The sequence below is a fragment of the Furipterus horrens genome, unplaced genomic scaffold (assembly GCF_987537825.1).
Source record: "Furipterus horrens unplaced genomic scaffold, mFurHor1.1.pri manual_scaffold_1, whole genome shotgun sequence".
In the NCBI taxonomy this organism is placed as follows: domain Eukaryota; kingdom Metazoa; phylum Chordata; class Mammalia; order Chiroptera; family Furipteridae; genus Furipterus; species Furipterus horrens.
Genome location: NW_028327171.1, coordinates 185,827,404 through 185,845,365, shown reverse-complemented (window position 1 = coordinate 185,845,365; position 17,962 = coordinate 185,827,404). Strand labels below are relative to the sequence as shown.

The 17,962-nt window shown below is 35.5% G+C and overlaps 1 protein-coding gene across 2 annotated transcripts in view; it reads left to right on the top strand.

The window, feature by feature from the left end:
- The window catches only part of DNAH7 (dynein axonemal heavy chain 7), a 226,978-nt gene that overhangs the window by 166,811 nt on the left and 42,205 nt on the right, over positions 1–17,962 (top strand). For both annotated transcript variants that reach the window (XM_090282024.1, XM_090282032.1), the window contains 3 exons: positions 11,159–11,349; positions 15,224–15,357; positions 16,067–16,402. In XM_090282024.1, the coding sequence (XP_090138150.1) occupies positions 11,159–11,349; positions 15,224–15,357; positions 16,067–16,402 (661 nt within the window). The remainder of the gene's footprint in view (positions 1–11,158; positions 11,350–15,223; positions 15,358–16,066; positions 16,403–17,962) is intronic.

Below are 17,962 nucleotides of genomic sequence, written 5' to 3'. Positions count from 1 at the left end.
ATTTTGATTTTTCAGTCTCTTTTATGCAAAACAACATACCAATGCATAATTCTACACATCTTGAATTTTTCACTTATCTAATAGGTCTTTCCATGTCAATAAATCAGTGTATTCTATTTAAAAAAAACAAAGCAAAACTGCTGTATAGTGTTCCATGTCATGAATTTGCCATACTTTATTTAATCATTACTTTTGATGGACATTTGGGTCCAGTATGAGAAAAAACCTGGTATACCTGTCTTTTTACACCCGTGTAAGAATATCAGTGAAATAAATTCTCTAAATTGGGATTTCCAAATTGACCTCCATAAGGCATAGTACTAAGCAGAAAATGAGACTACCTGTTTTTCGACAGCCTTATCAACAGTGTTATGAAAACTTCGGTTTTTTATCCATCAGGTTGGTAAACAGTCGTCAAATATTAACTGCTTTACATGATTTAACTCATTTAATCTTCAGCAACTTTCAGATTATTACCCTTATTATCCCCATTGTACAGAAGAGGAAATACCCTGGCTGGTTTGGCTCAGTGGATTGAGCGTCGGCCTGTGAGCTAAGTGTTGCTGGTTCGATCTTCCAGTCAGGGCACATCAGAGAAGGAAAACTCTGACTTCAAAAAACCTCCGCTGCCTTGCGGCATACCTCTTCAGGGGAAAGGCTAAGGGAGTAAACCCCGACAGAAAATCCGGAGCCGGAGTCCCTAAGGCGGTTTGACGTTGTAGCCAACACCGGCAACTCCTGCGGCGCACCTGAAGCCAAGCTGTATTGACTCGGTCTTTCCCTTGGACCCCTCAGCTGCGAAGAGAGGGGGGGTCTGCTGCATGGGCAACAGCAGACCCTCCATATCACCCTGCCCAGGCTCTGTAGCTTCAGCTTCGCTGGAGAGGACACTCCAGCGTCATCGCAAGATGTCGATTCAACACGGGAGGAGACAGATACCGTGTCACTCCCGAGTCGGAGTGCACAGCCATTCTCGGCGGTGCAGATAGACTCTTAAGAAGCTACACCATCGTCTCTCGAGACGGACAGCTGCCGACGACGACTTCTCTTGACATAGCCTATAAAAGTGGTTGAGAAATAAGTACACATTTCACATGGCTGATTATATCTGCCATTAACAATGAAGAGAGTAGAAACACAGCAAGGATTTTTCAATAAAGCTCTATGCACATGTCACATTTGTCAAAACAAAAAACAAATTATTTATGATTAGAATAAATTGGGGTTATTAGTTATATTTTAAATTCATGTTACTTATCAAATTTGACTATTTACTTGACCAAATAAGTGGAAACATAATGAAACTACAACATATTTGGCCTCAGGACAAGTTTAGCAAATTCCCACTTGCTAGTAGAGCTAGTACTGTATGGAAAAAGTCATAATAAGTATACCAGGTGGTTTTATAAGCGTTTTATTTTTGTATATTAATAATGAATTAGTCTTTAAAGTATTAATCACAATTTTAGGCTCTGTTAGGGTAAGCATGAAATGAAAAAAATCTAAGTCTACCAACAAAATCTGTGGTACACACACACACACACACACAATTTCATTCATCCCACTGCTGTTCTTAGGATATAGTATAGTGATATAGGAGTTACAGAAAAGGGAATTATGAATTCTACTATCAAATAACTTGCTTTTTTAGTTAGATAGGACCTGATAATATATATAACTCACTATAATAAAAATTAAAAATGGACATAACTCATAACCTTTATTAGAATTAATGTGCTGTTATGGGTAAACACACTAGCTATGAACTTACGAGTAGCTGCCCCTGTTACTCAGTGCTTGGTTCAGTGACCTTTCTGAGACTCAGTTTCCCCATCTTTACTTTGGCCATATGATGTAAGAAATGTGAGAAATACTCACAATAAAAACACTGGGACACAGGACTTAAGCACTAGAGGAGGCTTTGCTTATTCACAGGTCTACAGAGCTGGGTGCACAGCAAAGGTATGCACACCCAAATAGACCAAGGAAGCTAGTTTTATACTAACAGGAGTAGCCTCCTCCGACCCCCACTTACCCTTCCTCCTCCCTTTCTCAATACTTGGATACTCTAGAGTTACAATCTAATGAGATTAACTAAATTAGCTGAGGGTAGTAATTTCCTAAATTGTTTGCTAAACTGTCTAGCTACATTTTCCCATTTCCTGGTGTTTGGTGCTAAATATCTTTCACCTTTGATCTCAGAGGCATTTACGCTGAGCTGCGGAAATATCACTTCCTGGCTTGTAAGTATGCTAATACTGTTGACTCTGACTCAGAGACCCCCTACTTCAGGATTTAATTACATTTGTTTTTTGCTGCTAATTATTTCCTGCTCTGGTTTGAGAGTCACCAGTTTCTTTGTACCTTACAGGACAAAATGAGTTATGTACTTTGAGTTCTTACAGCAGTGTCTGATAAGCTCAACTTATGTTGTTTTTTGGTTGGGAATTTATGATGTGATTTATGTGTATCATCTTTTAATTATATTAGTATAATGTTTAATTATATTAGTATATTAAGAAAGGTAAATATAATAACCTATGAGGATTCAGAGGTATCAGGTTTCTTGAAGGAATCAGCACCTTATATACTTTTAAAATTACCTAATTTAACTTAAATATTCAAGTAATTCCCTTGACAAAGGTAAAACACAAGTTAATGATAATTGAACATCCACTATGTCCTCGACATTCTGGAGACCTCTATGATTTCAGTCATATATATTGATGATACTATTACACCATTTTAGAGAAAATAGGGCCATAGAGACAACCTGTCTAGTGTTTTTCAAACTATGGGTTGCAATAGTGAGAGAGAAACCCAACTTAGTGGGTTGTGACCAGAATTTTCAAATGAAATTCAATAGAAAATAATAGAACATATTAGGCTACATAGCATGGAGTCAAGGTAAGCATTATTTCATGACATTTTAAAAGTTTTAGATGAATATATGTGTATGCTAGATTAAGATTTAAAATGTATTTCTTACTTGGAATCTAAGAGCCATTCCAACCACTTCATTTTATTCACAAGGCAAGTGAGGTACTAGAGAACATTAGCTACATGGCTTAACAAAGCTTGTACCCCTATTTAAGGGGAGAGCTGAACCCATCCCCAAGTCTTCTGCCTTTGCCCAGTGCTCACTGTGTCACTCACAGTGGCTTTAAACTTTTTGGAATGAAATACTTTTAAAATAGATAATGATTATTTACAATGCCTTCTAACATCAGTCATCATTAAGAGGTGAAAAGTTTTAAATCTATTATAGAAAGAGAAACAGATGGCAGATTTGAAAACCCTTTATATTTAGCCTTCAAGTAAAATAACCAATTACTGTTAGTTTTAAAATATAAGTGGTTGAAGACTCCTCCATTTAAGAAGTTATCTTTAGACATTGGTCTGTTCAGGGCCAGTGGCTTTTGATCTGCTGTCCCTCGTCCCTCACAGGCAGCCTGGGTGAGAAGGCAGAGGTTTTCTTTCACCTTCATCGCCCTCCTGCCTGTTTCAACCAGAGCAGGCTTCCCTTTTATTTGTTTATACAGAGCTTTAAGATAAGATCCTCTTTGATAAAAAGTATCCTGGTGCTTAAAAAAAGTTTGAAAGCCAAGGTTCTAGAAAATAAAGGTACATCTGAATTAGCTACACCAATGAATAAGGTATGCACAGAATATTAAGCATGTAAATATTGCTGGTAAATCTATTTTCTATAATTCAATAAAGCTGGAAAAATAAGAAACATTTAAAAAAATTTTAAAGAAATTAATGTATAGATCTTTTAATAGCTTTCCATTAAATCTGTTAGAAAATTATTTACATTAAGGGTAAAATCTATCAGCTCTGAGCCTTTCTTTCTTTTATCTTATCTCCTAGCACTTCACTGTGTTATCCCTGATAACATATCAGGATGGAAAACTCCTTCTGGTTTCATGTCTTTCATTTGCTCAACTGTTTCCTCATTCAATCACCTGACAAATATTTATTCTGCAATTACCACATGCCACTGAATACACAGCATGAACAAGACAGGTGTCTGCTTTCTTCCAGTTTATCAGTTTTAAAGAGGGAGCCAGATTGCACCTGTGATGAGGATTTGAGGATGAGCGTTCAGGGTATTAGAGAGCAGACTGTATAGGACATGGTGTTGTTTCTCATCTCTTAGCTTCCTTCTGTGCTCTTCCATTCATTTGATGATTTCCTTCATATTTCAGCCTTTAAGGTACAGCTCCAGCACCTCTTTTTCTGTGACATCTCTCTTGACCTCTTCAATGAAGTTCCAGTTCTGAAACTTTTTTAGTTTTCTGCTTTTGGCCTTATTATTATGTATAGATCTGTCTCTCATTTCCAAGCTCTTTGAGGGTACCTAGAGGGTACTCAGCAATTGTTCATTGAATCTACTTTGAATACAATGTGCTCCATAGTTGAACGTAATATGTAGAAGGGTTTTTTCTATTAATTTGAAGTCTCACATAGGAAAACAGCTAAGTCATAAAAAAAAAGAAAAGGTAATGTCCTAAGTGCAAAAGAAATATGAAAAGAATACTTGGTTCTCTTTACATTTCTGTTGTTAAGGATAACTGCTTTGAGTGAGATGGTCTGCCTTATTCAAAGATAGTAGCAACCATGTATTTGGATTGCCAGTCTTGGCTTTCCACAAGCTTTGCAAATACTGTGATGGTCTGAAACTTGGGAATGAGGAAGGAGGTGTTTATGTAAATCAGCATATTGTTAACTTTCATGATAGAAATATGAAAAGAAGCCTACTTCATGAATTTGCTCCTGTATTTTAACATGAAACATATTTTGATTTAATTAAAAGTTAAAGGAGTCCAAAGTTAGAGTCAAAATAAAATAGTTAAATTAAGGATAGTCTTCTCAGTAATTCATGTACATATGGATTTTGTTCTTTTTCTTATTTTTAAGTTTCGAATACTTCTGATTTTATGTTGAGGTTTAGAATACAGTAAATATTCAATGTTGAGAATATATATATATATATAAAACTTATTTTTTTTAATCAGGATGCTACAGAAATATTTACTAACAGGCTTAAGACTTTATTCTACTAGTGAGGAAATAAATTTTCACTTTGGGAGAAAAACCAAGCCTGTAATATTTAAGTTTTATAATATATATATTTAGGTTTTGAAAAAGACACATTAATATAAACACTTTAGATTTCATTTCAAACTAGGAAATAATTTAGGGGGCGTAGGGGATAAAATATAATATTTTAGTGAAAATCTAAATACTTGCTTTTATGCAAATACTGTTAATAAAAATTGAGGCAATTAGGCAAAACTTAAATGTTATAATATTTAATAAACAGAATACCAGTTCATAACTTTAACAAATTAATAGATTTTAAAAATCTGATCATGTAAAATTTTTTTAAAAATTGGTATCTGTTACCACTGCTATTGTTTAACATTATTAAGAAAGTTTTTTCAGTGCAATAAAACAAGAAAGAATGAGGGTGCTATAACATTTGGAAAGAGGGAAGAATATTATCATATTCATTGACAATATATTTCATCTAGAAAACCAAAGATAATTAATTGAAAAGCTATTAGAATAAAAGAATTTAATGGAGTAAATATATTCCAAAAAGACTATTTTAAAATCAATAATAATAGAGAAAAAGTATGTGAAAGTATGTGTAGCAATTCAGTCAATCAGTGAATAGGAAACAAAAGAAAAGAAAAACTTAGAGTGACTACAGTAACGCATAGTGTGAAAATGACAACACTTCACAGAAAAACAAAAAGACGAGTCAGAAAGGCGTTGCTTTTTCACTGATAGCAAAACCAAATATAAAGATGTTAAGTCTTTCAGAAATAAATGTTTTAGAACTAATGCTAAAGTTAACCTAGAAGTAAGACAGTAAAAAAGCCAATAAGAATTCAGAGGAAGACTGAATTTGGAATTAACTGGGATAAGTTTTAGAATCAAATCTAATCTATGTAAGCCTTTAATGTGTTAGAAGGTAAGCATTGTAAACCAATGGAAAAACAATAGACAGCAAACGGTGTTGGGAAAAATATACCAAGTCAGAGTCTTACCTCACACTAAAATATGCTCCAGATAAGTTAAAGAATTAAATATGAAAGAAAAAAAGGAAGACATAAGTGCCAAAATTAAACAGGGTAATAATTAAATTGTCTTTGATGGGAAAGGACTTTCTAAGACAATAAACAATGGAAAAAATGAAAAAGAAAAAGATTATTAGATTTGCCAATGAAAGTTTGTAATTTAAGCCAAGGAACATTAAATAAAAGAAACTTAAGAGAATATCAAGCAATCACAGTTTATGGAATTTATTCATACCTCAATTTAAGCTATCTAACTATAGACAGCATATTTTAAGACAATGAGGAAATATATTCCCTGACTTAATATTTGATGAAATTGTGTATTATTGATCATTTTTAAAATGTTAAAAAGAGTCTTTACTTTTCAGAGATAGTTACTCAATTATTTGCAGATGAAGTTTTATGATATCTGGGATTTCTTTGTAACTAATCCAGGATGAGCTGAGAAATAGATGAAACAAGATTGGCTGAAATTACAAAGTATACAATTTTATCTTTTTTACTTTTGAACAAGATTTGAAAATTTCTATAACAAAAAGTTAAATTATATAAGGAAATATAAACAATTTTAAAAGTAGAAAACTTGGGATATATTTGCTGCAACAATGTTAAAAATACAAATAAAGTTATAAAAACTAGCACATTGTGACAATTAGTGCTGTTTGTTCTGATATCTGTTCTCACTTCCTTCCTTGCTATTTGTAGCCCCCGGGTTTACCTGGGCATATTGCATTTAGAGTAAAAAAATAAATTTGCTAACTTCTGTTGTGGTCATATATGGTCATGTGAGTTGTTCTTGTGAGAAATGCTCACAATAAAAACTGGGACACAGGACTTGAGCAGTAAAGCAAGGCATTTATTCACGAGTCTGCAGAGTCAGGCGCACCCTCATCCAGGAAAATGTGCGTGCCAGGTAGACAAAGAAAGCTGGTTTTATAGTAAAGTGCCCCACCCTAAAGTGAAATTGATTAGCTTCCTCGCCCTAACGTGAGAGCAATCCACTCCCCCTCCCCTCTCCTCCTTCCCCGTTTCTCCATTACTGTTTACTCTGCAGGTACAATCTAACTCGATCATCTAAATGCCCCTATTGTGATTTGTAAATATGCTAATTAGTCAACTCCCTTCTCAGAGATCCTCTAATTACATTTGCCCTTTGTTACTAATGACTTTCTACTGGTTTGAGAGTCACTGTGTCCTTGTTTCTTATATTCTGACCATCAAGATATAAGTGGAAGTGCCATTTGTGATTCCTAGGAAATGTACTTAAAGATGTTTCTTCCGTTCCTGTTTCTCTTTTTATTGGATGGCTGGAATGTGGATGTAGTTTGAAAGGCCATTGAGGCCAAAGAGAGCAAAGCCATATGCCAAGAACAGAGAAGCAGCAAGGTAGTGAGAACTTGTGTTACAGAACCACTGGGCTGCACCAATTGAAACAAAACCCACGGGCTCTTTAGTTAGGGGCCCGATTGCCCGCCGCCAGAATTATAACTCTCAATACCAGAGTTTAGTGAAAAGAAAAAGAATTGTTTATTTAACAGTTATATAGATTTAGATTATTTGCGGATTTCTGCTGTTAAGTCTTATGTTCTTTATAACACTCACACACACATACCCTTGCCTCCCCCCCTACCAAACCTGGCCAGTCTTAGGAAAGTCAAAAACACCGTTTCCCTACTTTCCAAACACAGTTCAGCTTTACCAGCAGCTAACAATCACTCAGTTCTGATTGGGGAGGTCCTTTCTGTGCTGTGCTGCCCTCCAGCTCTCAATGCAGAACCACCTGGATTCTCAGCCTCCTTGCAAACTGCCTTCTTCCTGCAAACCGCATGGCGAGAGCCTCTTAAAGCAGCCTGGAGATCCCTTCTCCAAGCCACACGGAGGGAGCACACGAGAGCAAGAGAGAGAGCTAAAATGTCCACAACTGCTTATATATCCCTGACTGTGTCCTCTGACACAGTGGGTGTTGCAAACAGTTCTGACCATTCACAGAACCTTACGTAGGCTCTGTGTGCTTTTTCCATACCATCCCCTGGTTCGAGACCCCTCCCATCTACCTGAGGCCTCGGAAGCATCCAAGCAATTTTGCATAAGAAAGACACTAGCCACCAGCCTCAGGCATGTGGAGGCATTCTGAAAGCTGCTTCCTTCTCCCCATCCCCCAGCCCCAAACTCTGGGGATTTTTGGACTCCCCTGTTTCTGTAACACTTGGATCTCTGACCATTTAGACACACTGTCCTTTCAGTCCTGGGCTGATTACCTTGGGCTCCCCTTTACATGAGACATAAATTATTTCTTGTTCATGTCACTGTTATTTTGGGGTTTTATCACTTGCAGCTGAACTTAATTGTAAATAACATGCCCCACAATAGGTAAATGGGCAAATACATTAATGTATAGTTTCCAGAAGAAAAAGGTATTGGCCAAAGAGCACCTAAAACATTAAGGCCAAAATACAAGTTCTGACAGTATTTTTTTCCTGTCAAATTATAAAAGTCATCAATATTATTTTTAATGCTAATAGCATCACATAGTGTTCAAGAGAGCCGTATAATCCAAACTACCTTGTTCAAGTTTTTGCTTTGTCATTTATTGCATGATTTAACTGAAATTTTTATTTCTATTGCCTGTGCCTTAGTTTTCTCATCTGTAAAACTTGGATAATGTTAGTTAATACTTTTTCAAGTTGTCAGGTTAATGAGAAGATACAATGTCAGTATAATGCCTAACTTTCTACATACAGTGGTATTATATACAAACAGGTTTAAAATCAAGCAAAAAAGTGAGTGCGCATTGCAACTCTGAAATTCTCTACAGCCATTTAGGAAAGTAATGTGGCAATACGAATAGCCTTAAACTGGCCATAATTGCTGACCATTAATTGCACTTCTAACACTCTATCATGATTAAGTAATCTGAGATGAACACAAAGTTTATTAAAAAAAGATGTTCACTGCAGCATCATTAACAATGTAAGACTTTAATTTGGCAAATGTATCAAGAACTTAATGTCACTGATCTTACATCAAGGTTTCCCTTCTAGGATGCTATCATAAGAAAATATTCTGAAAATGCAAAGTTTTTGTATATGGTGCTATTTAATATTGAGGACAGTAAACAATTCAAATATCTAATAATAGTGTTACAGAACTCCTGGGCTGCTCCAATTGAACAGAAACCCATGGGCTCTTTAGTTAGGGGCCCGATTGCCCGCCAGCAGAATTATAACTCTCAATACCAGAGTTTAGTGAAAAGAAAAAGAATTGCTTATTTAACAGTTATATAGATTTAATTATTTGCAGATTTCTGCTGTTAAGTCTTATGTTCTTTAAAAGACCCATAAACACATATCCTTGCCTCCCCCTCCCAAACCAGGCTAGTTTTAGAAAAGTTAGAGATACCGTTTCCCTACTTTCTAAACACAGTTCAGCTTTACCAGTAGCTGCCAATCATTCAATTCTGATTAGGGAGACCTCGTCTGTGTTATGGTGCCCACCAGCTTTTAATCCAGAACCTTGTGGATTCTTAGCCTCCTTGTAAACTACATGGTTAGTCCTTTGTAATCCACATGGTCCGTCTGTTCCTTTTCAAAGCAGCAAGGTCAGCCCCTTCCTTAAAACTGCATCATCAGATCCTGTTAAATCTGCATAGTCAGCCTCCTTAAAATGTCTGCCGCTTATTTTTAAATCCCTGACTGCGTCCTCTGGTGCAGTGGGTGTGGTAACCAGTTCTGACCATTCACAGAACCTCACGCAGGCTCTGTGTGCTTTTTCCATACCATCCCCTGGTCCAAGACCCCTCCCATCTACCTGAGGCCTTGGATGCATTAAAGACATTTTGCATAAGAAAGACACTAGTCACCAGCCTCAGACATGTGAAGGCATCCTGAAAGCTTCTTCCTTCTCCCCATCCCCCAGCCTCAAACTCTGGGGTTTTTTGGACTCCCCTGTTTCTGTAACAACAGTGCATTGGTTTAAAATGAGATCATATTAATATGATAGACTATGACACAGTAATTACAAGTGTGTTTATTACTCTTTAAAACAAAGGGAAATATTTATGCTATAATGGCAAACAAAATAAGCTGCAATATGAGATATATTGTTTAGTGTCAACAGTGTACAGAAAAAGATGGATAAAAACACTGAAGAGAAAAATATAATTTATTCAACAAATTATTATATAAATATATTTGTGTCATTTTTCTATCAACATATATATGGTATCAGTGAATTATGTAAAACATTTTAAGGAGGAGGAGAAAGATTAAGAAAATCTGACTAGAGGGCATTTTCCAATTTTTTTTGTTAAAAGATAAAGGCAGGCATAGTAAAAGTTTTAAGTTTATTTGAGCAGAATTCTGTTAAGAATCAGGCAGCACCTAACCGGAAGTGGTTAGGAGCGCTTCAACCATAGGAGCAAGGGCAAAGGCTATGTTACCCAGAGGAAATGTGGAAACAAAGAAAGGAGACCCTTTGATTGTCCAAAGCTTAAAGCCCAATTGACTGTCTGTGGCTGGTTATCCCTAGTGTTTTGATTTTGTAACACGGAGGCTTTTACGGGCTTAAGTTCTGGTTTGCTTCTGTAAGCAGCCATGGCATTAGAACCATCCCAGTCTAACAGCCTCCCTCTTTAATTAATTCAACATCCCTTTACTCTTTCCTATATTTTCCACATATTGTACAATAAGCATGAATTGCTTTTATAATTAAAAATATAGTAACCATTCAAATAACCACAACTGGGAATGCTTTTTCTCTGTTGTCTCTGATGGATATACCTCATTGCCATCACACTTAGGCACATAGTGAGTCCCTGACCAGGTGAGGACCCCCAAGTAGAACTGTGGTTAAGCAGTATGGAAGCAGGCAAGAGGATCAGATAGAACTGCCAGCTAATCCCTGCCCACAGACATCCAGTTATTTTATGGGACCATTTCCTTATATATAAAAGACAAAAATATAGGTAACTAAGAACAGCAGCAATCTGAAAGGCTGAAATAATTTGAAGGGTTGCAGATTTACAGTTAATATTTAAGATAACATGAAATCTTTTTCTGATTTTACTTCAGTGTTGCTAGAAAATGTTGGAGAAGAACTAGATCCCATCCTGGAACCACTTCTACTAAAGCAGACCTTTAAGCAGGCTGGGAGTACATGTATCCGACTTGGGGACTCTGTCGTTGAGTATGCACCAGACTTCCGCTTCTATATTACTACCAAGCTAAGAAATCCTCATTATCTTCCTGAAACTTCAGTAAAGGCCAGTATATAAAATGAATATTTCTTCATCAAATTTTACAATTAATGAATTATACTTTCCTCCTGAGCTACAAAAACAACAGGTGTTCCTAAGAAAAATAGATTTTGTCCTTGTTTGCCATTTCCTGAAATTGCTATTATAATTTCCAAATGTTGCTTTTGTATGTGCATGTAGTAATAAAGGATCCTTCAGTATGCGGTGAAAAAAGGCCACGAGAATCTAATTTCTACAACTGATGTAATTCTTAGGTTTCCATTGCTAACAATAAGTGCAATATATGCACATTCTTTTTTGCAGTAAATGATAATATGCTAATTCTTGGAACTGAAATTCAAAAACAGAACTTCATCATTCTTCTTTCTCGGAATAAGGTTGCAGCTATCTGATTTTAATGTAATTATTGAAGAGAACTGTTTTTTGATAACTGGTTCTTTTAAAATACTAAAAATTTCTTCAAGAGTAAAGCTAGTGTTTCTGTTTTTTTTTTTTTTTAATAGACTAAGCACAGAATAGTGCTTGATTATTATTTTTTTAATTTTATTTATTGATCTTTTTTTTAGAGAGAGAGGAAAGGAGAGAAAGAAATATCAATTTGTTGTTCCACTTATTTATGCACTCATTGGTTGCTTCCTGTATGTGCCCTGACCCAAGATCAAACCCACAACCTTGGTGTATTGGCACAATATTCTAACCAACTGAGCTACCTGGACAAGGCTAAGAGTAAAGTTAGTTTAAAGTTTTAGTCAATGACTAAAATTACTTCAGGTGTTGATCTGCAGCTGAGCTCCTGGGGGCTATTCCATTTTTTATTCCTAGTTCTTAGCCCTATTTGGCACTTGATAAATATTTGTGGAGTGAACAAATGAGGGAGGGTGAGAGGGAGTATGGGAGAGAAAACGTTCATTTATAGAAGCTAGCAGGAGAGGATATTGAGAAATTTTGATTCAGATTTTGAAAGTTACTTATAGAGACAAGATTTATCCAAGGAGTTCGAAAGCTGTCCTCTGTTGGAAATATTTCAATTCCTGTAGACATCTCTCTGCAGAGGCAGAGGAAGCACTAAGATGACATGATTCATTCCTTCAAGATGAATAAACATAGTCCTTGCTCTCAAGAGGTTTATGTTGTAAATAACGTGTATGTGAAGTGACCATATTTATAGCTAGAAAGACATAGAGGAGCCCAGAGTTGGGGATACACATTAGACTGGACATTCAGGGAAGCCAGGAAGACTGAGGGGAGGGGTTGACCTTTGAACATAGTTTTAAAAACACAATGTTAGAATATGGAAATTCTTGGCCACTGTTTTTAATTAATTAAAATAAATGTAATCTAAACACTTGAAAATTGTGTATTATTAATTTACCTATTAGGAGAAACAGTACCTAGTGGAAGTTAAAAGCATGGTTTCTAGAGCCAGACTACTTTACTTCAAATCCCAGCTCTATCACCTGCCAGCTGTGTGACTTTGGCCATGTTATTTAACATCTCTGTGCCTCAATTCCCTTGTCTCTGAAATGGAAATAATAAATGTATATCTCATAGAATGATATGAAGACTAAATAAATTAATCTATGTAAAATGCTCGAAATAAGGCTCAGTGCATATTATTACCTGAATAGTAACTATTAGCATTATTACTTTTAAATATAAGAAAGAATGAAGCATTTAAAAAAATGATAAAAATCCCAAAGTGGTGGTACAAAAAACAATGTTTTTAATAAATTACATGAAAAGTCTTTTTTTACTTTTCAGTAAAATCTATGAAGATATCACAAATAACAAACAATTTTTAGTTCTCTAATAACTAGTTGTAATAGAAGTCATAAACCCTATGGGGAGGAAACTGATCTATGATTCACTATTTGAAATCTTTAAGATCCCTAGAGTGTCTGATTGCTTCATTATTTTTAATTGCTGGGATTGATTAAACAGGGATTAGAAAACATAGTGAAGCAGTTACTTGCTTTCATTTACAAATTAAAATACTTCCTCTTGATCCTATTTTGAGGATCTTTTATGTACCTTTTGCTTTCAAAAGTACCCAAGGGATATCCTGCTGCTATAATCCTTTGAATCTAAATGAAAACAATATATTATGAAGCCATATTTGTGTGATTTTAAATGTTTATTTGTGAGCAAATGGCTAGATTTACAAAATCTTGATCTCAATAATTCCAAACTTGATGGAATATGAATGAATACCTCCTTGTGTCTGAATACAATGAAGTAAAAGTCATAAAACATGCACTTCACTTAACACTGTAACCATAGTTTGAGGATTAAAGTAAATGTAACCCATGCACTTGGTTTCCAGTGCTGAGAGGGAAGATCTCTTGAAAGCTTTAGTTATACTTTTTTTATGAATGAATACCGAAGCAGCAGAGAATTATATAACAGCATTTAGTAAGTTTTTGAATTGCTCAATTTCAAGAATTGCTTATTATCCCATTTAAATTTATAATTATACTCATGTAATCTCTATACTTAGTGGCATCCAAGGCCTGTCGTGGGGCAAGTGAGGGGAAAGAGTTGAGGTTAACTCAGAGGACACCACCTGAGTCTGGGTGGAAGAGGGAGTCACCTTCCTAGGGGTGAAGACTGTTTTTCAATTCCTGGTCACAGGTAGAATATTTTCTTATAGAAACGAAGTTACTCTGTTCTTGCAGAAGAAACATTCTCTTACCAGGAAAGGTGGGGCAACGGCAGGTCTCCCACTCAGCAGCCTGAGCTGAAGCACATGCAGACATGTCATAGTTCTGTGTGTATGGGATTCCACAAACAGTTCAGCGTCACTCAGGTGAAAGGTACATGAAAGGGCAAAGTGGGAGGGGATTCTCAAAAATGGGTACGGACCTTAACTCAAGCCATGAGGGCAGGTAGACTGCAACATAGATGTTGGGGGGCAGGGAGGGAGGAGAGCTTGTGTTCAGATTGAGCCACGGTCAACTAAGTGTTTACTGGCTTATGGGTTTATTGGTGACCAGAGCCAGAAAGTTTGTATACTTTATTGCTGTGTGTATTGATGAGTGTGTGGAGGCAGGAATGAGAGAAGATGTAGAGAGCTGAAGAATGAGGTGAGGTGGAGACAGAAAGCCTGTATACATAGCAGCTTCAATATGTATAATTATGAAGACACAAAGTAGGATCTTCCCATAGCTGGAAGGGATTGTGGGAACAAAAGAATGTTTTCTTTGCTTGTTGTCTGCTTTCTAAAGAAAGAGACCTGAGCATGATTCCTTATGGGAAAGGGGGAATTTTAAGATGTAGGCAACAGAGAGTGATCTGCCTGTAAAGAGCCATTAGGTACGAAGCAGGTGTTAGGGGATGACATCTTGATGGAACCACTGAGATGTATATTCCTTAGTTCACAATAGTGGCTGGTTGTCCTATTGTAAATTCCATATTGTAATATGATTAAATTGTAACTACATATACCTTACTTATGACAAGTAATGACAGTGATTTTTTTCTCTTATCTCACTGTATAAGATTTCCTTTATCACGCCTCTAGGGTTCTTAAAATATAAATTAGCTAGTCCAACCAATATGCAAGATAGCTTACAACCTGATTCTAACTGATTGTGAGGTTAATGGGATGTTAGAAATTGGACCAGTGTGAAATAAAAATAAACGTATCACCCCAAAAAACCCTTTAAAGTATTATATTTATGATTATAAGAAACTTTAGTGTGTTTTTAATGCAGCAATCAAGCTTACCTATATCTTTGGTTATAGTCTCTACAAGTTCCACTTTTCACATATACTACAATAGTAAAGAGAGTCTATTTTCAGGTCAGAATTTGAAGCATATAAGCAGAGGCTTTCTCAATAGAAACACTGACTCAATTTTGGTATATTCTTTCATTTATAGGTAACTTTATTAAACTTCATGATAACTTTTGAGGGACTGCAAGATCAGCTGTTGGGAATTGTGGTGGCACGGGAAAGGCCAGACCTCGAGGAAGAAAAACAAGCCTTGATATTGCAAGGAGCTGAAAACAAAAGGTTTTAAACTTTATAAAATACAGAATTATTTTACTTGTTTCAAGATCACTTAGAATAAATTAAAGTACACCTTAAAGATCTATTTTGTTACGTTTAATAGGTGCATTGAATAGGAAGATTTAAGAGGAAAACATAAGGTATCACAGTACTTCTACGTTAATTTGGAAAACTGCATTACAAAGTATATTTTTACATATTGGTTCTCAGGCACTGGAAGAACTAGAAGGCCGTGTGTTTTCAACCAGTCAACGGAGTGAGCGCAGAAGTTTTAGTATTTATTGTGTAATTGACATTAGCTGTTTTCACTGGAGCACAGTTTGAATGAATATGTCGTTACATCCCTGCTCATAATACCTGTGTCTTAGAAATGGTGAAGCTCCATAAGAACTGAAAAATTTGAGAAAATAAATGGAGTGGCACCTTCTGTTCTCTTGGGGCTGAAATACTTGATGGCAGAGTAGATTGGCTTACCATATTTCTCTCTAGTTACCACATAAATGATCATTAGAAAGAGAAGTGGAGCAGAAAAGCCTGTCTTTTTGACATTTCTCAAGATAAGAAATTATACAACATCACCGTTAGGGATATTTGTCACAATGTGATGCATTTCTTTCGGTTACAAACTCTTTGTTTCTTAGAAAAGAATGTATTCTGTGAAGTGATTTTAAACGATCTCTTTTTCATCTGAGAAAATCGTGTTTTATTCCAGGCAGTTAAAAGAAATAGAAGACAAGATTTTAGAAGTTCTTTCATCTTCAGAAGGCAATATATTAGAAGATGAAACTGCTATTAAGATATTATCTTCCTCCAAGGCTTTGGCTAATGAGATTTTTCAAAAGCAGGAAGTAGCCGAAGTGACAGAGAAGGAGATTGATACCACCCGCATGGGCTACCGTCCTATTGCCGTCCATTCCACCATCCTCTTCTTCTCTATTGCTGATTTAGCGAGCATTGAGCCTATGTATCAATACTCGCTGACGTGGTTCATTAACCTTTTCATACTGTCTATTGAGAATTCAGAGAAATCAGAGATTTTAGCAAAAAGGTACGTAAAAGAAATACGAATGAATACTAATACTAATTAATGCATGAAAATTAAATAATAATTGGTGACTTTCATTGTTGTTGTACAATGCTGTGATCAGTGCAGCCACATAGCTAGAATGATTAATCATCATACCAGACATAAATGTGAGGGTTATCGAACAACTGTGACCCAATTTAGTCTGGCAGGAAATTGTTTACAGAAATATAGGATTATAATGTATTTCTAAAAAGAGGAAACATTCACCTTGTTTTAACATTTCTGAAATGGTGTTTATGATTGGAGGAGTGGGAAGAATATTAATACCCCTAAGAGATACGACTCTTACCCTGCATGAGCTTGTATTCCAGAAGTTACTGATTTATATTTTGATATAAATATATATAAACTTTGTCAAGTAACAGGGTTTAAAAAATCCTCTTCTGTGACCATTTGGGTTGTTTATATAAGGTAGCTTATTTTAGTGTTGGCAATTACAATCAGTAACAGAATTAAGACTTACCTAATAGTATATCTGCGAGAGAATAAAATTTCATTTTGTTTCAGTGAGACAGATTTTAGTTTGGTATTCAAACGTGTTTTTAGTAGAGTCTAACATGAAATTACTGCTTGAGTGAAGATAACTTTTTGCAACCTTGCTCTTTGTAACTTTATTGATCAATATGCAACTAGATACCTCAGTTTCTTGACTGTTCATGCTCAAAGAAAACTCTGTTTAATACTTATCACTTGCAGTTAAGAATTCTTTGTTTAGAAATGTACAGTGCTAATCTCCTGCAATCTGAATTAAATTTCCTTATTTATCATGGTAGAATTTTGCTAAACTTGTAATGTTCTTAGACTGAGCATTTTTTTGTCAGTCATTTATTGTTTTACAGGCTTAAATATCAGACTGAAAAAAGTACAAGACTGACATTTAGCAAACAATTTTGCAGATGTTTGTCCATGAATAAGGAAACAGAGGGAGAAGAGGAGGGGTATCTTTAGGGAAGAAATGCATGATGTTTAGTTAATTTCTCTATTTCTTCTAGTGTCTGAAATTTTGATATTAGCAACGATTACTGAAATTCAGAAAATAAAATTTTAACTGACCTTCCTTAGAGAAATTCCTAGCTGTTTTTGCATTACAGTTGTTAATTGAACAGGCTTGTCTGGTTTTAACACTGATAACTGAGTTCTGTGAAGCGAGGATTTTTTTGTTTTTTGTTTTAATTCCCAGAACCTATCATAGTGTCAGTCAGATAGGGCCACACAGTAAATGATGTCCTGCTTTTTGCTGCAGTTCTTAATTCCTACCTTGTTTAAAATAATAGCCACCAGAACGGTATCAAGTTCTTTGCTGGAGTTTAGAGAAAAAATATTTCTTTGTCATTTAAAGACATATTTTGTGTACAAGATTTAAAAATTAGAACAACTTTTTTTTAATTATGTTTCTATAACAAATTAGAACTCATCCAAAAATGTGACATCTGTTTCTCCACAACTGTGGTGTAACCCCTTACAATTCACAGAAAAAGTCTTTTTACCCATATGTGAGATTTTGATGAAATGTAGAAAACA